Raw genomic sequence first — 21836 nt, 5'->3', positions numbered from 1 at the left:
CCAATCTTTCAATATTCCCATAATAATAATGAGTAAAATCTCTGTAGTTGATATGGCAGTTTTCACATGCTAATCGAAAACTTTCCTCGGCAGCAAAATCAGTGTGAAGATGGTCCTGGCAATTCACTCATGGTACCGGCTCCGCTCAAGTAACACTTAATTAGGGGAAAATAGGTATATTTACCCCTAAAAACAGGACTCGGTAACACTAAATACTTTGTCATTGGTTAAAATGACTGTACTCGCTTCCCTGTCAGAGAAAACTGAAACGTGCTTATTTACGATTGGATATTGTCTAATGATGTCACTTGTTGGGTGGAGTTTTTTTTGTGATGTGTGGTTTCCCCATGATAATGTGAGACTGTGCAACACACAAACGAACGAACAGGAGCTGAGTAAAATAGGTGATACGACAGGGACAATGACATAAAAGGATTTTTTTTTTCTGTGGGTCCTACAAAAATTCAAGTTGTTTTTTTTAAACCAACAGCACTTTCCGCCACTAATTTCCTTCTTCCTTAGAACAATTTCCTTCTTCCTTAGAACATACTTAGTATCTTCTTTCAATGTATAAACACAGTTTTACTCAAAATCGGACGGAGCACTTATTCAGATTTACCTCTTAGGTATTTGCATCTTTGTAGTAATGGTTGTTGAAATTAGGTTAGGAAATTCATGCATATTTTTAAGAGTGCTTTCTTTTCGAAAGTACAAATCTATAGAACTGAGTTATTGCTATGTTTTTAAAATGATGATTTAAACATTCTAAAGCACAATGCAACCTGTTCTGAACTCCTTCCACTTTGGGGTGGGGGTGGCCGCGGTTTAGTGCCATCAGTGCATCTCATGTGATGCAACATCGGCAATACCAAAAGCCCCTAGCTGCGTTTACATTTTAAGCCTCTTACTCTCCCTCCAATCCTTCTTTCTTCAGTCTTGATGTTCAAACTCTTCAACCATCAATTCTTCGAGCAGTTGTGGGGGTTTCTCCCACTTCCACCTTTAGATCCTTGTAATTCGTCCCATTTTTTTCTGGATATCTTTATCTCACAGTCACATCACACCTACTCCCTTTTCACTGTCCAGCGTTGGTTGCCTGTCTGTGACTGCCTCAGAACTCGGCTTGACAGCAGTCGTTATGCTGAACAGCAGTTTCACCTTTGGTTTAAAGACTTCTTTGAAGTTTTTACTACTGATTTGTTTTTTAACGACTACTTAGGTTTCATTTCTGGAAGCAAAAATAAATAAATTATAGATAGTAATAGTGTACATGGCTACCTGACGTTCTATCAACAAGTGGAAATGAATTATATAGATTTAGTATACCAATGTTAATTATATGATAAGCTGAACAATGTTCACTTCACAGCAGTTTTGGAATTTCCTCTTAAAATAGTAAATAATATATTTTAACAAATCAATACGTACTTGGAAAAGTTGAAAGTATAAGGTAGCATACTCAAATGAAACACTCCCATAATTATAAGACTTTATTTAGTGATAGTGGAAAAGAATAATCATAAAAGAAAACAATTTTTATTTACAAGGAGAAGTAGAAAAAATATAAACAAGTTGGAAACTATGGTACAGTAGAAATATAGTACATGTAAACACGGATCAACTGAAACTGTGGCACAGTAAAATGTTTTTGTTGCATAAACATTCAAGAAAAGTACTCTCAAAGTTTGTGTTGCATACAATGACTGACACGAAAAAATTTCATCAGTGTCGATATCATAGTATATAAGTTTTACACAAAATATCAAAATAAAATATATTTACAAGATGCAAGGTACAGTGTGGGATGTCATGCAGTCAATCACTAAAATTGGAAACAGCAGTGAAAAACAGGACAACCAAGTTAGCTAACTATTATACATTAGAAAATATCTTAATTTCTTTTTTATACTGACTCAAAAACTACTATTATTACAAGATTCCAGCATCTGATCTTGATCACTGCATTGAAAATGATGATGAAGATTGCAATTAAAGCTCAGAATTGTAAGATATTTAAAAAATTGTACAGCAACATGTATCAGCAAACATGTAGCAACTGCTGTAGATACAAAACGAAAGAAAATGCCTTTACACATTCCTAACACTTATAGGAACTAAACTGTTCAAAACTGATGAAGATTGAACTGAACTATAACATGTCAGTAAATGTGTTAATACAAAGCAGAATTAACTTTGTATATAAATAATACGAAGCCAGAAAAGGGGGGAAAAAAGTCTTAGTAACACAGCATAGCACCATAAACACTACGGATCCGACAACAGCAATTCACCTAATGAATTGTTATGTCTCTTGATACTATTTATACGTTTCCTGAAGAACGGTCCAAAAGATCTACGTCACACTACATGGTGCTATATGGAAGACAGTCGAGTTAAGTTATTCTGGACATCACCAGACCAATTCATGATATAGGAGCATCACAAGCAGGTACCATATGACTTGTGTATATATATATGTAAACTCATAATAAAATACTGTAGTTATGGTAAGATAATAAGGGAAAATTTGGCATCACTACTCTACATATATAAAAGCCGACTTAGCAATTTAAGCGCTGGTGGGTCTTGCTATGACAAGTTGGTGACTAAAAATATATGCTTCACTGCCAATATATTTACAAAATATAATCGCTAATATAATATAATTATTATAACAGATATAATCTTTGTACATATGAGCTATCAATAAATACATAGTAACCCTAACGACTTTGTTCAATTTTGCTTCTGAATTTTTGGCCTTTGTTCCTCCTTACTAAACCTGAAAAAAAATTAAAGGAATAATTAATATCACACTTTAACTTTCCAATGTCACAGAAGATAATTTACAATGATAATAGTACAGTACTTGTAGGGAAAAAAAACCTTACGAAAAAAATTTAGACAAGTAAAATTGATGATATACACAATATGTACGTATATCTAAATTCTTTTCCTAAAATATGAATAACAAACAAAAACAAGCACAGTACGTACATGTACTACCAACTTACTATACTTAAAAAAAATTATTTTTCAATAAAGCTTTGCTTTTCATAAACACTGTAAATATATGTTAAACATTAAACTTGCTTTTTGTAATAAATGCTTCGAAATAATATTAAAGAACTACCATTATTATGGAGTTGGTTCCAACATACTGCAAAGTAAATTCTAGACTTTTTTGGTTGGCTCAAGGAATTTGGCCTCAACTGAGATGTAATAGTTGGACAGAGACAAACTAGAGGTTTGACGAATAAGTGGAAAATATAGTTACAATGGCGATAAAACACCCACACACAACAGTACATCATACAGTGCCCCTACGTCAATAACCCCCTACGATGACCCTGCATGAGAAAATAATCGGTGGGCTTCAATAAAAGTATTCAACAAGGTGAAACGTAGGTCCTAGATTTAGCCCTGATGAATTGGTTGGCAAATTCATCACTGAAAAGAGGATGAAGTTCATGAGCTGATGAATGGGTTCTGCTATCACAGCTGGGGATCATGATGTGGTAAACGGAATAATGGGAAAAAAAGCTGAAGCTGTGGATAAATGAGTTGTTTATCACCACGAAAAGTGCACTTTTACATGAACATGTCCAGAGACAGACCAAATCGGATTTCTATTGCAGTCACACTGCAATCTCCCACAACATGAAAGATCAACAAGAAAAAAGTTCTAGTGCCCAAGCAGTAAATGATTACTTTAATAATATTCATATAGAAGATCATCACTACATTTAATCCAAGAGGGCAATTGTTAATGTGGACACTGGAACTTTGTAAAACTTATCAAATAACGTTCATATGGTCTTAATGGGTACTGATAAATGTTTCATCAGTACCTGTGACATAGATCCTTCTAATAATGTAGTGTGCTCTTGTTCAATTTCAGATCAAAAGTGCCAACCAAACGATCGAGGATGTTTTCACTTCTCCAAACAACTTTTCTTTTATTTTACCATCAGACACTCATCAGCAGGCATTCAAGTTTACCCATTATGTAAAACAACCTTTAACCTCCAAAGCATACTGAACCATGTGATAGTGAAGTAGTATTTAAAGTCAAGAGACTAAACACTGTGACTGACTTGCAAAAGCTGACTGTGTTTGAGGCACCAAAGAATTGTTGCTGGAACAAATTACGCCTTGATTGTATTCCAAAATTCCTACAAACTGATGTGGCCAATGAACTGTCAAAAACCCTTCAAAAATAACAAATATAAAAAATAAATCTGAAAAAGTATAGACAAGTAAGAAGTAACTGCTGAAAAGACTAGGTCACCTGAGAGCAATCGCCTACATACGTCAGCTAATGATCAAAGCGAGGAAAAGAAAAATGGGATTGCAGATGAGACATGAACCTAATCAGCTGGAGGTCTTTAATTAAGCCAATCTTTTAATATTCATCAGTTTTTCACTCTCCTCAAGTTAATAAAAAAATGAAATAATGTCCAATCACAATTTATCACCTCAGAAGTGTCTTTAGAGTTTTCTCTTTCTTTTCATAACCATAACAGAAGCATATTTTTAGTTGTTCTAACCCAGGTTTCCCCAGAACAGAAAACATATACGTAGTGCCTTAAAAATGGCATTCCTCAAGCTGAAACTAACCTCTGTTGTAAGAAGTGTCTTGGCAGGAGACTCTTTAGGCACTGATTGTGCTGAAGGGGCTTCATAAATGACATCAGAAGGCTTTATATTTGAAATAGTAGTGAGAGAAGAAGGTAAGGTAAGGGAAGTAGGCGAGATAGGCGAAGTTGAAGAAACTGGTGAAAGGGCAGAATCCACTGAAATTGTTGTTACAGTTGAATTAGACCTCTCAACTCTGCGATGTGACTGGGCATCTTCATCTCCACCAGAGTACATGTCTGCTAGGATTCCACTCTCTGAAAATTAAATAGAAAATCATTGCACTCAAAACCAAACACATAGATAACAAAATTATCATCATGCACTGAAGTGAATACAATTCGAAAGTATCAGTCATAGTAGTATGTTCTAATGTACTGAATACATACCTGCAGAGCACTGACTGGTACGGGTAACTGAACGATGCAAAGCTCGTGGGGAATCTCCAGGTTCAAACCCCAAATTCAGAGTCCCCACGTAAGTTGGACAGACGGCGGAGGAATGAACCGAGGAGGCTGAGGAAGCTGATGATGAGGCTGACGATGAACTCACAGAGATTATAGAATGGGGTCGTTTTCCTACTCCGTTAGTTTCACCGATTGTCGAAATTGATCCAGTGCGAAGACGTGGTGCTGTAATAGAATGCAACAGGTAAGGACTACTTGGAGAGTTACATATAACACAGAGCTTACTTCAACTATTTCTATGATTAGATTCGACATCCTTTTAACCTATGAATTATAGTAGTCAAAATGTTCCTAAGAATTACTGTACAATGTCTTTAATGCTGCAGTACAGTATGCAATACTGTAATATGCTTCTGTATTGCAAATTACTATACTGTAATATGCATACTTGTACTAGAAATATACTATAGTACAACCATATGATTAGTCACTTGCATTATTAAACTTCTGAATAACAATACAAAAAATTTCCCTAAAAGTTACTGTACAATGTCGTTCATTCTGCAGTACAGTCTGCATACAGTAGCACCTCAACTTAACAGACACATTAAGGTTCTGGCTTTCTGATGATTAACAAGACTCTACATGATGGCCTGTAATTAAATGTTTTCTAGATATTTTACCACTGACAGCAATTCTACATAATTCCTAACCTAAACTAACATTCAATTTAAGAGACTGAAAAATGCACTACTTCTAAAATGGTAGCCAAAATAAAAAACAACGCTTATAATGTAGATGATAAGTACTAAAGTTTGTTAAGTTGAGATCAGGTGAGGTGAGGTGTTACTGTATTACAGTACAGTCTACTATACCCGTATTAGAACGTCATAAAATATGAGCTGAAGTACCTTTATTCAACTGGTTAATGCTGATTGACCTATCACTGATCTGATCTTCACTTGGTCTTATATCCAAGCAAGGCTTGTTACCAATTCCCATTGACGACATCTCATGTAACCTCATTGTTCTATTCCGCAGGGCTTGACGCCACAACAACTTGGAAATTTCTTCAGTCCAAGATTCCTTGACTTCTGTATTGGGAGCTTGGAGGAGGTAAGTGTCTGAAGGCTTTCTCTTTCTGAACCATATTTCAAATTTAGTAGAGCTGTCTCCGACTTGTTCTGTCAAACCTATATCTGTCATCTTCATACTATGCTTATACTGAAATATATCCAGGGTCTGGAAAATATAAACAAATTCATATTACTAAAAGATGATGACTGCATTCTACTTCAACTAAAGGATATCTGAATGTCTCAAAAAAGTATTCTTTAGATATGAAATATCCTTGTTTATGGTCAAGAGCATACCAGCTAAGGCAGCTATTACAAATTTTAAGTGGAACTGTTCACACAAAAATTATTATATACTACTTTTCCCTTTCAGGTTACAAGCGATCAAACTTATATGGCAGTTAAAAAGTCACAAAATGCATTTGTTAATGTGTAATAGTAATTTTAATATTGAAGACTGTCTTTGTTTCAGAATATACAAATACTGAGTAATGTACAGTATTTGTATCGTGACGAATTAAACAAGTCAATATTTAAGAAATAACAAAATCATAAATGTTATATAATAAAGAGCAACAATTATATAAACAAATAAACTGTATTACTTGTAAAAATGAACGGGGTTCCTCCTCAGTGTTTATCTAAACACTAAGGCGAAATACAGTCCATGTGTTCCTAAGTCTTTGTTTTACAAATAATAATACAATTTATTTGTATAAATGTAGATTTTAATTATAAACAGTTCAATCACGCCATTGCGAATTTCTTAGCAATCATCTATGTACTACCTTCTTCTCAGGATCCCGTCTGCTCTTACTGAAGAGGATCAAGTCTTCAAATAGGAACACATGCCTGACAGATTTTTTTGCTCTACTTCCTTCCCACACGACGAACTCCCCTTGTCTCAGTAGTCGACCTTGTTCCTTGAGGTTTACCTAGAAAGAAGGTCAATGTTACTTGTAGCTTGTAACTAGGTGGGAGTAACCGCTGCTTGATATTACCATAACATAAAAATAATCAGCTGGTGAGAAAAAAGTGGCTTGTTGACGTTGAACTAGAACTGACTGATTTTAAAAATCTTTATAATACTTAAGTCATCCCAGTATATGACAGAGATAACAGTGACTTAAAACTTATAAAAAAATTTCTCTCTATTTAGAAAACTGTATTTTGTCACAAAACAACCTGAATTTAGGTCACTGCTATCTTGAAGCAGGTATTCAAGTGGAAAATGTTTTGAATAATTTTTCATGAATTTCAATAAATCTTAAGTAATTGCTATATTACAGCATTTCTTGCTGAAATAATCAGTATATCTTCTAATGGCACAAGCTGCGAATGCAAGTTTTAGAATCTGACACTGTTACCAGAATGAATTTTTTAATTTGATTATAGAAAGCACATCATCCCTCAGATAGCGCAGTGGGAAAGTATTTAAGGGGCTGTTACAAAAATGCATACAACTAATTGAAAATGTTATTGAAAGACACTATTAACACCTAGATTCTGCTCCTAACTACTGAAGGCAAAATGGGCAATAGAAAAAAAAAAATTATTTTAGTATACGTCCGTAAAAACGGCTACTGCTTGAAAACTATTAGAGACAAGGGCTGAAGCAAGTCTCATTTAATAGTTTAATAGTGTGTCAACAATATCTGGAGAAAAAATTGAGTACATTAGAGATTTAATGTTATTTTTATTTGCGTTTAAAATCGACTTTTTTCAAAACTTTTTCGGTAATATTTGACATCAGTCCAAATAATATCAGAGGGAACTCCTAAATAAAAAAAAACTTGCTTCATCCTTAAAATAGCCATTAAATTAAAAAAAATACTAGAAGACTCAAAACGACCACTGCAAAACCTATATATGTTAGAAAGAACAATTTTACCTCTAAACTCAAAATATATTAAAAAAAGAGGCATTTAATGCTAAAAAGAAATATTTACTAACTCAATTTTTTAAAAAACAGAATTATACATACATCACAGTCCCTCAAGGAATCCATTGCGAGCAAGTCATTGCCATGTCGTAGTTGGAACTGAACCATTTCTTGTGCTCCCATCAGATCGTCGTAATTTTCATCTCCACGGCTACATTCCTTCAACAGCTGGAAAGGGGAGAACATTCAGTTGTACAAAACTGACAAGTGTTTATTCACAATAATAACTGAACTTGGAAGCAAAAAAATTACCAGTAACCTTTTAAACCAATGTTGTACAGTATAAGGTGGAATCAACGAATAGACTTGCAAAAATTATGTAATAAAAAATCACTTTACAGAAATGAAAATTACCAGCACTGCCATATGCACTAGTATTCCCAAAAAATGTTGAGCAAGGAATTTTCTGGCTAGTAGAAAATAACAGATTACACTAAAATAAACAATCTACCTACTGTATTATATATTGTATAATACCTAAATGTGCCTTAAGATAGGCACTCAATGTGTGTAACCACAATACATACTGTATAAAAATATTAATTTAATTTAATGAATGTGAAGTTACTCTACAAAAAATGTAATGATATGTTTCGAGTTTCTCAGGAAAAGTAGGTGGTGTAGTTGTCCTTAAAAATGATTAATTGGTACTGGGAATTTAGTGACGGAAAAGGGCACATGCACCTTAGAGTATGACTATAACAACAAATCACAGAAGACATCTCAAGGACTTGCCATCGTTAGAGTACCTTGTCGCCTGAGACACTGATGTCTTGAGTAAGTAACTTTATTGCAGAAGAATGGAATTCAACTGTTACAAAATATTATACATGGCATTCTTCAGGTTTATTGTATTTTGTTTATGATTACACGGTAAAAATGACTGTACATTAAGTTGAGAAATTTGAGAACCTTCCATAAACTGATAAAGGATTTATCAAGAGGGAATACTAAACTTTTCAGTTCATGTATCAGAAAAAATGAGAAAATTATATACAGTCCATAAAAATTACAATTCAGAGCAAGAGAAATCACATGAAATCTTTTGTAATTTGATTCCTAATTTCAGTTATATTGCTGTGTTACATTGTCTTGTTAACAGAATATAGAAAAATTAGGTTAATTTACACGAACCTAAAACTTTTCTGAACTAACCTGTTTCAAAATAAGAGCATATTTTCCCATTCGTTGAACTGGCTTCAGCAAGTAGGATGCTAAATCCATACGATCCTCAAGTTCCAGCTGCATTCCTCGGAAGAAGGCAGACCCATACTCCGACATGAGAGCATCGGATTTTGGTTTGTTCTTGTTATAAAGAGCATATAGATAGAACTGACTTTCCTGTAATGGAAGGAGACATGATTACATAACTATTGCTGGACCAAAACGATGAAGCACAACAAAATCTGTTCGGTTCTTGCAAAAATATCTTGTATACTAAACTTTGCAATCACAACAGAGAATAAAGGTAAGGTTCATGTAATCAGAAAAATAATAGATTGGCCAAAAAATAACAAATAAAGCAGAATTATGTAAAGATTATTGGAAGATACATACTGAATAAATTGGCCAATCCTGAATACGAGTTAGTTAATAGACAATAGAGAACTTAGAATCAAACTGGTTGATACTGAAAGATCAGATTTACTGAAATGCGAGACTCAAAAACAACGTGATATGGACATGATGGACGGCAGCTGTATCTGTAATTGGCAAGTTGGGAAAGGAGAAAACTGGTGAAAATGGCACAGGAAAAAATTGCATCATGGGTGATTGAGGGAAAAAAGCCGAATGAAACAAGGAGGAAAGATGGATCTACGAAAGCTAACTGCAATTACACAATCTGTCTTTCAGCTTTCACTAGAGGCAGTAAACTCATATTTGCAACATTCATATGTGGATTGAACTTCCTAGTTATAGAAATTAACACTAGCTCTTGGAAAGTACTATACACATAACATAAAGACAATACTCACATATCTTAGAAAAATGGAGCCAACAGTGAAAGGGCGCATTTCACAGGCCTCGAGAGCGCGAAGAAAATATCCGGAATGGAATTCGTAGATCTTTTCTATGTTTCCAAAGATGACGTTTCTTTGGCCTCTAAGTGCCTGAGGAATGTCTTCCCTCATCAGCTCAGGGATGTAGTTCTGAAATAAAGTTACTAAACAATAAAAAAACTGAAGGGGTTGAAGGGGAATAGAGTTACTACGTGACAGTTAGAAGAAGTATTAGGAATAAATTGCATGGCCAAAACATACCCAAGCATCACAAATCATTACAGTACATTACCAAAACACTCCTGTTAACATACCTCTATTATGTATTCCAGAGAACTGACATAGTCCCTCTCTGTCTGGATAAGTTCTCTCATTATCATGAGCAATGTCCTGCAAATTTAAAAACAGAGTACATTAATTTTGTTCGCAGATACGAATGCCTGCAGTGAAGAGTTCTTGGTATAAAGGGAAAGTTTTCAAACATGGAATATTATGATACGAAAGTTACTTAAAGAAACACATGATCAACGGAAATGGATGCATTTGTATTCTTAAAATGTCTAATCAGGAAGGGGAAGAAATATGACTTGCGCATTAAGCCACAATTATTCAGTCAATAAGTGGAATATACGAAATTAGAATATAAAATATTAGCTTAGGAAAACATGACTCAGTTAGAGCAAATAAAATTAAAGACTGTTTCAGGTTACAATGTAATAGGTAAAAACATAGCAATAAATTTACATATTTCATGTAAATATTGTTCAGTCCTCTGCATTGTTCAACCTTGGGTGTGGTTCGTTTCATTTTGACACATAAAACTTAAGAGCTGAAGTTGAAGACAGGTACAGTACAAAAAACACCGAACAAAAGGAATATCGTTAATTTGGCAGCAAAACAGTTGATAGAATTCTTTATCTGGGCTTTTCAATATAGCTCAAAATAGTAAAGGAAAATTAAGGCTATAAATGTGGACACAAAATAAATAAGCAGCACAACCACGCTCAATTTCAAAATGACATGATTTCAGATGAACAATACCCACGTATTAGAATCAATACGATCCATATACAGTCAAAATAATTGAAAAAAAAAAGTAACATACTGCTCTGACTTACTTGCTCTTTTTTACTTCTTCCTGCGATAATTCGTCCGTGTTAAATGAGAGATTGAGTTGCGAACCACGTATCAGTAGATGAGAATTCACCGAAAACGATGGAATGCTCTTAGCACTGGTTGGTGACAGGGGAACGCCATCATCAAGGCTAGTGACAAAATTGAGAATTGTTAGCTTTCATTTATCTGTATGTAGTTACTAATGATATAAAAAAAGAATTAAAGGTACAGAAAAAATATTTTAAATGTATGCACAGCGTGCTTCAAGAGTACAGTACTTAAATCCAGAATGTATCAAAAGGAATATGGTCGCCTCATCTTACCCTGAGTTTTCATCTGAATGTTCCTTGGGCACAATGCCATACTGCCAAGTGCTGCTCCTCTTCATGAACTTGTTATTGATGCTGATGGGACCGGAGCTATCACTCGAGGAGCACGAACTCGTCCCACTCGTCCCGCTGGAACCTGAGGAGGAAGTTGCTGTGCCCGATGGTGTGGACGAAGGATGCTTCTGCATGGTGTTGTTGGGCGATGACGCTGACTGCTGGAGGTCTTCAGCACTCTCGCGAACTTCCTTGATTCCACCCAAACTTGTGCGACCTTCCAGAGGGATCTTAGAGGGTGGTGGAGGCGGTGGAGGATCTAGGAATACTGAATCGTCGTCCGTGTCGAGTGAAGGGCATCTGGATAGAGACTCCCTGGGTCTTGAACTTACAGAGGAGACGGATCTTCGTCGGCCGGAGGCATTCAGAGGGGAACATGCCAGCCAGGCCAATGGTGACATCTCCTCCCCGCCTCCCAGAACCTCACCTAAATCGACAAAGCTCTGGCAGTCGAATTCCATTTGGCGTTTGGCTTTCTGAAGTACCGCCTGTCGACTACGGAGAAGCTCGTTTGTTTCTTGACATCGAACCTGAGCCATCTGAAAAAAAATAATACGGTGAAGGAAAACTGCCTTACATAGGGATTCATAAAGGAAAGTAGCAAATTTATTGACATCCGTAGCACTAAAACTTATGCTCTTAAGCTAAATTAAATCCCATTTACTTCGAATTCATTACTAGGGAACCATATGGTGACTGAAATAGCTCCAAACCATTACAACAAACGTATAACACAAGGTGAAGGGAGATACACCTGATATATATCACCAGATACATAGAAGGTTATCTAGATTTACTCCGGAATAACAGACAAAGATCCTGTATAAATCAACTGACAATTACTATGCAGAGCACACTACCCTTGCTCAATGATTTTACGAGTCGATGATATCCACACTGATTACGATTCGCATTTCCTGTTATATTTCAACTCCAATAAGGGATAAATTTAATTGAATTTAAACAAACTTTTAATTATTATTTCTCATTATTTTCGCCAAGATTCATCTTTCACCTTTATAAGACAATCTTAAAAGTTATCAACCTCACTCACACACACACACACACACATATATAATATAACAATTGCCCATTTCCCAAAGCAATAAGTGGTCCCCAAAGGAGAAAAAAAGAAAAAAACAAAAGACCAAAAAACAAAGGCTGCTGCTACATTAATAATTCAAATGAGTGGATGTGAGTTTGTATACACACACACACACATACACACACCGCAAAAGAGTCCGTTTAAAGAGAACAAGGCTAGGGTCCCTCCAAAGAACTATGAAACACAGGTACTGAAATATAACGTAAAAGTATAGTTTGCGTGAAAAAAATAAAATCAAAAGTCAAAACTTCTCAAGTTAACAGCACACACCAAAACATATACATAGTACATAATTCATACAAAAAATATTAAGACGTTCTATACATAATGCCAAAATAATATGACAATAGTATCAATATAATTCAACGATTAAAAATACCAAAATATGTAAAACTAAAAAAAATGTGAAAGAGCAGATACCTTGCACTGTTGCAGGAGTGTATGATTGTTGAGGTTAGTTGCTAAGGCATTCATGGCGGTGAAGGTGTCTTCAGGTATTGGTGGATGTTCCTCCAGGTAGGTAGTGAGGGCGCGAGCGGCAGCTCCCACCTGTTCAGGTGATGCCAACCCCTCGCTCTTCACACGCCCTACTACCTTCATGGCTTCTAGCGCCCATTCGTAGGCCTGTGTTGACAGAAAGGTAAAACATTAGTTAATTGTTTAAGCAAATATCAAATAGGAGCCCACATACAATTATATTTAGATTTTGCACACTGCGTAAATATTTTAACGTCACGCTAGGTAAACGTCAGTTTTATTCTACCAAGCGTAATATGATTGATGGATCTGCAATTCATATGAGTATCAAAAACGTTTCTGATAACAAATGACCACCAAGAACAAGAAAATAACAAAATGGATGAAGTAATCTACACCTTTATGATTTCTTTCATACATCACTAACATTATTTCCTGAGCCGTGTTCCATACGGAGCACGACTAACAACCTCTAATGAAGCAGGATATGGTTAAACGATCTTATCTTAACGTTATCTCCTCTCCGGAAGTCCTTCGAGTTTAAAAGCAGAGCAAAAAAATGCGGATCACACTGAAGGAAAGGACCCACCAGGGTCAACGTATCCAGAAGAAGGGATTCCAGCCAGCTTTTGTTTAATGGGGAACTGGCTGGAATCCCCCTCCTCCTCTCACCACCAAGCCCCATGGCCCCTCCTAAACCTTCCTTCCTCTATAGAAGTTGACTCAACCAGCCAGAAATCCTCATAGCCCATCTGGAAATGTTGATAACGTATATCTCTGCCTTTATGTTGATGGTTGGTCATCGACTGAATTCTTCTGAAAGACAGCGGAGCTGATATAAGATACGCAAAACCTTTTCTCTCTTTACTATCACTAATATAAATTTTTTTCTGGGTGCCTTATAAGGCTAACCGCAAACCCTAATATGGAGACGAGTACTTAAGCTACTCTTACTCTCTCTCTCTTTCTCTTTTTCACACACTCAATTGCAAGAGCGAACATAAACGCAAAGAAAAATCCCTTAAAAATGACGCAGACTTAAAAACTCACAATACGTGCTTCTTCTTAAGAAAAACAAATTAAAATTCTGACGTGCTGGGCGTAACAGCTATGAGGGTTCGCAGGTTATAATGTGCAAGATTGAGGAAGACCAGATAACGGATACGAAATCACGATTCTTCGTCTTGAATACTAATGTCCTGGTTGCAAGCAACAGCGATCGACAGAACTCGTACTTTCTCTCTTATGAATGTTTGTGTGGTAATTTAATTATTATATGTTAGTATTCTTACAACAGGTCATATTATCAAGAACTCTTGAGACACTGACATACAAATTAGAGTAAGTTATGATCATATCATTTCATGAATTTCTTATAAAAACGTCGAGTGGATGACGCAAAATATTCATATTCTTTTCTATGATAAGGATTTTCTATGATAGATAACTTTTTAACGAAATCTTCGTTATACTGAAAAAACTGGGGTAATTTAAAACAAAACAAGTAACTCAAAATAAAACGCGTAACTTAAAACAAAACAAGTAGTTTTAAATGACAATGTAAAAAAGAAAAAAAAAAAACGTAAATTGTAAAGGATAAACAGCCAGGAAAGCACTGACGTCAAAAACTGTCCAAGGAACGAAGGAACACAGGCAACATGGGAAATGGAGGAAAGGGGGGGGGGGCAGAGGGAACCCTCATGCAGGTATCCCATCCTCCACCCGGCAATTTTCAAGATTCCGCGAACAAAGCGAAGGTGATACCTGAGTTGAGAAACGAACCTCACCTGCTCTTTGCTTGGTAACAGTCACATTGTTTATCCCACTGTTCCCTTAAGACTTCATGTTGTTCATACATGTCGCTTTAAGCAATATCTGACATCAAAGAGGTTGCGCTAACCAGCCCTAATTTCAATATCAAACCTACCAAAGGCAACAGCATCATTAGCGATAGTAATGGTAGTGGTGATGAGGATGGTGATGATACTCATGACAACTAGAATGAAAAGAACCACCTGGAATAGTTGGTATGCAGCCGAGACATAACCAGGACGTTGCCTTATTTCATTACCATAACAACAATGTGCACAGTTCTCCCTCCGTCTGCCCTTGGCTTCATCCCACACACAAACGTGGTCACTCGCTAGGAAGGTAATAATGCTTTCTTCTTGAAAGGGTATTCGAACTCCCGGACACAATGATATTCATGTGTTAGATTTATGCATCTTCCGCTTAGTTTTTGCACCAAAGAACAAGCTTCATAAGCCACATGATTACGTCAATGTGAACCTAATATTTTCGATTCATTTTTATGTACGCCACTCATACAATTCCTGAATAGCTAAAGTTTAAAAAATCTGTTAGTCAGACTGCAAATGAGTTCCCATTGGACGATATTACAAACATGTGTACACAGAGAGAGAGAGAGAGAGAGAGAGAGAGAGAGAGAGAGAGAGAGAGAGAGAGAGAGAGAGAGAGAGAGGCGCTTCAATTAATAAAAACCCAATACCTTGTACAAGGTAAACATCATATTCCTGGCTGGAATAAATCTGAAAAAAAATCAAATTAAAAAAATGCCTTGATCTTTAACGAGTATGTATAGAAAAAAAAAACCATTGCAAAAAGTATTTCCTCTTTAGGCATTTACGAGTATACTAAAAATCAATGCTTCATTAAGTAGTGATCTCAGGAGGATTGTGGAGGATTCAATTTTTACACTTCTCTATATAAGCTGAAAAGAATTGAAGGTGTTCCTAACTTCACTCGTGTGCACTGATCACTGACAGATACACACACACACAAACACACACACACACACACACATACGTACCGGCATACATACAATTTTTATATAAATGTCCCTTGCCACTTACAGAGGGTAGCGACAATTCTATCAAGTCTTTTGGGATGAAGTTGGTAATCCAACACTTTTTCACACTGGTTATTACCAACAAATTCGTAGAACTACGACATAGTACATAACAAACTGCCTGGATTAAAAGGGGCACCTATCGGCTTGCAACTCAGCACATCATATCTCATCTATGTATGTATGTATCTATCTATCTATAAGTAATATATATATGTGTGTGTGTGTGTACGAGAGAGAGAGAGAGAGAGAGAGAGAGAGAGAGAGAGAGAGAGAGAGAGAGAGAGAGAGAGGAAGTAGGTCAGGGTTTAGGACAGTGCCAATGGACGGGAGTATAATGGGGGGAGGCGGGTTTTCAGGGACACCGAAACATATCAGCCCTTGTCATAGTTCCTGGATAGATTGCGATGTGTTAAGACATTCAACGTATCTTCACTTACTGTGTATTAGTTAACTTTATCTTTTAATTGTCTATGAGCGGTCAAAAGAATCAACTGATATGCAAATTAATTTTATTTCCATGTAATTACAGTTATAATTATAATTGTTAATGTCAAGAGATTCTACCATTGTATTATATATATTATATATATTATATGTTATATATATATATATATTATAATATATATAATATCTATATATATATATAATATATAGGCGTGAGCAACATCTAGTCCCTTCAACTTCAACTTCACTTTGAATTCGGAATCAAATTCAGATATGGAATCTGAGATGATTAATGAGGCAAAACTGTTGACTTTCTTTCCTCCTTCTACCAGTACAGTCACCTAAATTTTAAAAAATTAGAATTTCATATACACTGCTACTGTTGATTAGAGGATTTCGCAACGGAGCTGTATTTCCTAGTGTAATGCATTAAATAACATCAGAGCTGTTTTTCCTGGCGTAATGCATTAAATAGCATATTGTTGTTATTATTCAGAAGATAAACACTTCACGTGGAACAAGCCTATAGGTGCTAGTGACTTAAAATTCAAGCTTCCAAAGAATATTATTTTCATTTGACAGAAATTACAGAAGATAATATGAAATACAGAAAGAAGAGAAATACGAGCACATAGGTAATCCAAGATGATTTTTAATTGTTTCAGGATAGGAATGCAACGCATCTTCGCTTGAACGTTTGAAATTCTAACTGTACATCACCATATATAACTTCAAAGTTATAAATAAGATAAAAAAAAAATAAGCATGCACCAATTTAATATAAGTTGTCTTTCACTTATACTTCCCTGGAAACTATTATCTTGCGTTTTTACTCAATTTAGCAGAAATGTTCCCCTCTCTCTTATTTCCCTTCCAGTTATTCAAACATGCATCTACGTACCTCCAAAGGACTGTCAGACTCATAAAGACAATAAATATAAGCGATATCAGCTATCACCCAAATGTGCAATTGAAAATTTCAACCAGCGTTTCAACGAGTAAGAGAACAAGACGAAATAGCACATCGTTGAGAGAGACATTTACGGTATGCTGAAGGATGAAGAATGGATCACCCCCACTGACACAGATTACTTATATATAACAATGATAAATAACGCTATTTGTATATGATTCACATAGAACATATGTAAATAACACATGTATTATAATACATAAACAAGTGAGTACAGGGTATTCATATATATATATATATATATATATATATATATATTATATATATATATATCATATATCTATATATATATATATATATATATTATATCTTCCATATTATATATATTATATATATAGATATATATATATATATATATATATATATATATATATTATATTATTATATATTAGATTTAAATATAATAAATAAAAGAGAGAGGAGAGAGAGAGAGAGAGGGGGGGGTGGCTTAAAAACAAGATGGCCCAAGCTTAGTGCCTCTACGGTTTCTTTATACAAACTGACAAGCATCTCTATTCATGTAATAAAAAAAAAAGGCAAAAGTGAGTAGGGGGATTCATATGATGCCCTCATGCAACCCATATATGGACCAAGGTTAGTCGACAGTGAAAAGCATTCAGCACGTCTTCCCTCAACTTCCATTGAGAGTGCCATCGCGTGCACACAAAAAGTGAGAGCTAATCGTGGTGCAACGAATCTAGATACACCAGGGGTCATGACGACCTACATTTTGCTTCTTTACTGTACTGTACATAAGTACGTGGTGAATACTGCAAGTACGTGAATGACGTGCACCGTAGTTGCGCAGCCCTTCTATCCTTTTGTGAAAGGCATTTTGACCAGAGATTAAAAGTCAGTTTGTTTATCGTAAAGTTTCGACGTAGATACGTACGCTTACTAGCTACTGAAAAATCCCGAATTATGAAGCCTCGGTAAGTATCTGCGACCGAGCACGACAACATATGCTAAGGATTTCACATCCGAAACTTGCTAGTGGTCCAATCATCAACGCCGGTAACCACCCATCCGCGCAAAGGTATATTTTAAATGCCCATGCATATGCAAGTAGCCAGCGAGAGTAAATTAATAATACCTGCCTTCATGCAACCTTGATTTAGTCGTCCGGAAACCTCGGCACATCACAGTATGGTTCCCATGGGACCCCAAACTTTGTCTCTTCGTCGCTCAATTACCTATTCGGCTCAGAGAAAGTATTCGTTCGCTCGTTATTCGGGGTTTTAATATAGTATAAGAAGAATGCTATTTATGGTCAACCAATTTTTTCTTTATTTAATTCTTCGAGGAAAGGACTTGATTGGTGAACACATTTTCTCTACTAACACAAACCTTATAATTTTTACTGTTATTAAAATAATTTCTACAGTAATCGATACAGCCATAATACTGTACAGAACCAGATGAAACATTCAGTCGACATTGTTGTTTCTATGACAACATCGCTCAACCAAACATGAAAGAGTAATGCATACACCTAAGTAAATAAATAAAACAATATTATAAGTAGAATGTAAAATTAATATATTTGTATTGGATGAACATTCACACAGAAGACCAAAGTTAAAGAAAAGACACTTGAAATTATTTCAAAAAATCTTCTGAAGTTGCACCGAATGCTGGCGTGAACAAAGTCTAACGCGAACCCATGGCGCCCAAAAGATTACACGCTTTGGTGATGGCCCAGTTAACCCTCAGTAATCAATATGTTGCATGTGTAGCCACCCTGATCACAGTTGAACATGAAGACACTCGGCCAGCGAATAAGTTTGAATCGCAGTTATATAAAACAACAACAAACGCACAAATAACAATAATTACAACAATAATAAGACGATGGCGCTGGCCAAGAAGATGAATGAACAAACATGCACCATTCGCACTAACAGGGAAAATATCAACATCGCAAGTGGAAGAAAAGGAATTATAAAGATTCCGCAAGCAATTAATTGATTGAACGGTTTTGAAAGCGTGAGAGAGAGAGAGAGAGAGAGAGAGAGAGAGAGATTCCCCATTTACGTACTTTCTTCTACAGTGGGAACTTTGTTTCCTGAAGAGGCCACTGAACAGTAATTTTGTGGCCAGAGAATGAAAGCAGGAGTGGTCAGTGTTCCACATCCACGAATGACTAAGTCCACTCTTCCCCCTTCAGATCCCGCCCCCGCCCCCGCCCCCCTTAGTCTTTAGAATTCTTCCATGACAGTAGGATGTGTCATTCTTCTGCATTGGGAAAAAGTTTGTTGTGGACCTTTTCCAATTATGAGTAAACAAAGACATTTTATTACAAACTGGCACCTTGGAACCAAAACCAGCATGGCTATAGGTACACATATTTGAAAGCAAGGAAACATTTCATCACTTCAAATCATGAAGTCATGGCCATTACAAATAAACATTGCCTAAATCAGAAAGACACGGCAATGACGAACAAAAACATGAAATCAGGAAGACACGACTAATGAAAACAACAATCAACAACTTTTGCCAGTATGTGCTACTGACACTAACTACTGGGTGGTTCGGAAATCTCTAGAAAATCTAAACTAGAAGAAAACCGTCGGACGTTGTGTGTGTGTGTGTGTGTGTGTGTGTGTGTGTGTGTGTGTGTGTGTGTGTGTGTGACTGTAAAGAGAAATTTCGATGGCGGAAGTCGTGGTCAGTGTCTCAGTGAATCATGTTCACGTCATTCACGTCAGCCAGAGAACGTTTTACGTGCAAACTACGCATAAACACACTTTCCTAGATTTAGCAAAAGAAAGCAGGCGCACGCCTAATAAATCAATGGCATACAGCTTCTCTTTTCCTTTTTATATAAAGAACTGCCCTTAATTAAAAAATGTGGAGCTAACGCTATGAACGTCTGAAAGGAAGTTTCCTGCAACAGTTGAGCACATAATAAATAAAGCGCCATACACATAAGGCGCAGGAAATGAGGGAGTTACCAACCCCTATCATTAAGAACCGTCGGCAACGGTAAATGGCAGTATATCTGCCACTCTGATTATTGGTTTCTATGAGGAATCAAATATAATTACATAATTAAATGTGCTCATTTTGCAACCCGAACAAATTGCGCGACAGAGAGAGAGAGAGAGAGAGAGAGAGAGAGAGAGAGAGAGAGAGAGAGAGAGAGAGAGAGAGAGAGAGAGAGAGAGAGAGAGAGAGGTCAGCACGAATTGTTTTCTGAATGTTCTTCAAAGAGCAACAATCGGAGTATCTCCGAAAGCTGATAACCGCAGACTAGGAAACCCAAATGGTTTCGAGAGGGGAAATTAGTTATGCTAATCAGCAAAGAGGAAGTTCTCATACTCGTGGATAAAATCTCGAAGACGTTCGCTCCAGCAGCAGGTCATCTGTCATAATCAGCAGAGAAGTAATTTTCGCACAGCCATAAGAACTATTAACAGGTAAATAAACTATAGTATTATTATGATTATTATTATTATTAAACCTCTCCACAAAATTAGGCATGAAAGGTAAACGAACAAATATGTTCATAATTTGTCAAAATATAACAAATAATCAAAATGTAAATAAACTAAGTAACAACAACAAAAACAATAATCTCAGGAAGAAGTATACCATAAATATTTTACAAATGTCCGAATTCTCCATAAATCCAGAGCTTTGGCAATACCTTTACACAGGTACATCACATCATTCATATTTAAATTCAGATGTACTGTACATATGCGCTTGCCTCCATTCAGAATAGTAAGCATATGGCGCATACCAGCTAAATCCAATCCTAATCCCTATTTGCAAAACTAAATCCAAATGCAGTCTCACACAACTTGGGGATTTCTGCCTCAGAGCAGCCAGGAGCCGAGACCAACTGGATTAGTATTTGCCTCGATCTCTTTGGTCACAGTGGGCGATTAATGACAACACTGACGGGAGGGATACGCCAATGTGGCATCCTTAAGAGGGGACCGCTTCCGCTAGAACAGGAATTTTGATCCTAATACGCGAAGATTGACTGGAAGCATTTCCTTTTAGCAAGCCGCAGCCAGAGGAGAGGTCGTTGGGAGCCGGGTCCTGGTTGAAGGACAGGGGAGCGTGAGAGAGAATGTCTCACAGTTCATAGTAGTATACGACTGTTTAAAAGAGCTGTTCAGTAGCAAAATACAAGTAATTTGTTTCTGCTATAAATGGCGTCCGGATAGTATCAGATATGTAATACTATCGCGTGAGTTTATTCAAAAGAATGAATGTAAACCTAGGCTAAAAGTTGTAAAAAATGTACATAAGAATATAGTACAAATTTTCAAGCCGGAAAGTTTACATATGTATTTCTGATTGCGAAAGATACAACAATAAACAAAGATGTAGAAGAAAAACAAAAATAAACAATGGAGTTGAAAAAGTCAATTCCTTGCCAATAGATA

General features: G+C 36.1%; 1 protein-coding gene across 3 annotated transcripts in view; it reads right to left on the bottom strand.

Annotated features, from left to right (window-relative positions):
- Positions 1 to 1476: 1476 nt before the first annotated feature.
- LOC135221652 (puratrophin-1-like) overlaps positions 1477 to 21836 on the bottom strand; it is a 543050-nt gene continuing 522690 nt past the window's right edge. For all 3 annotated transcript variants that reach the window (XM_064259346.1, XM_064259345.1, XM_064259344.1), the window contains 12 exons: positions 13088 to 13291; positions 11503 to 12101; positions 11182 to 11328; positions 10378 to 10453; positions 10040 to 10213; positions 9219 to 9404; positions 8106 to 8231; positions 6910 to 7056; positions 5957 to 6287; positions 5028 to 5270; positions 4621 to 4895; positions 1477 to 2782 (listed from right to left, as the gene is read on the bottom strand). In XM_064259346.1, coding sequence (XP_064115416.1) covers positions 2777 to 2782; positions 4621 to 4895; positions 5028 to 5270; positions 5957 to 6287; positions 6910 to 7056; positions 8106 to 8231; positions 9219 to 9404; positions 10040 to 10213; positions 10378 to 10453; positions 11182 to 11328; positions 11503 to 12101; positions 13088 to 13291 — 2514 coding nt within the window. In that variant the 3' untranslated portion in view covers positions 1477 to 2776. The remainder of the gene's footprint in view (positions 2783 to 4620; positions 4896 to 5027; positions 5271 to 5956; positions 6288 to 6909; positions 7057 to 8105; positions 8232 to 9218; positions 9405 to 10039; positions 10214 to 10377; positions 10454 to 11181; positions 11329 to 11502; positions 12102 to 13087; positions 13292 to 21836) is intronic.

Source organism: Macrobrachium nipponense, chromosome 3, assembly GCF_015104395.2.
Source record: "Macrobrachium nipponense isolate FS-2020 chromosome 3, ASM1510439v2, whole genome shotgun sequence".
Lineage (NCBI taxonomy): Eukaryota > Metazoa > Arthropoda > Malacostraca > Decapoda > Palaemonidae > Macrobrachium > Macrobrachium nipponense.
Note: the sequence above shows the minus strand (reverse complement) of the source record. Positions and strands in the feature narration are given on the sequence as shown.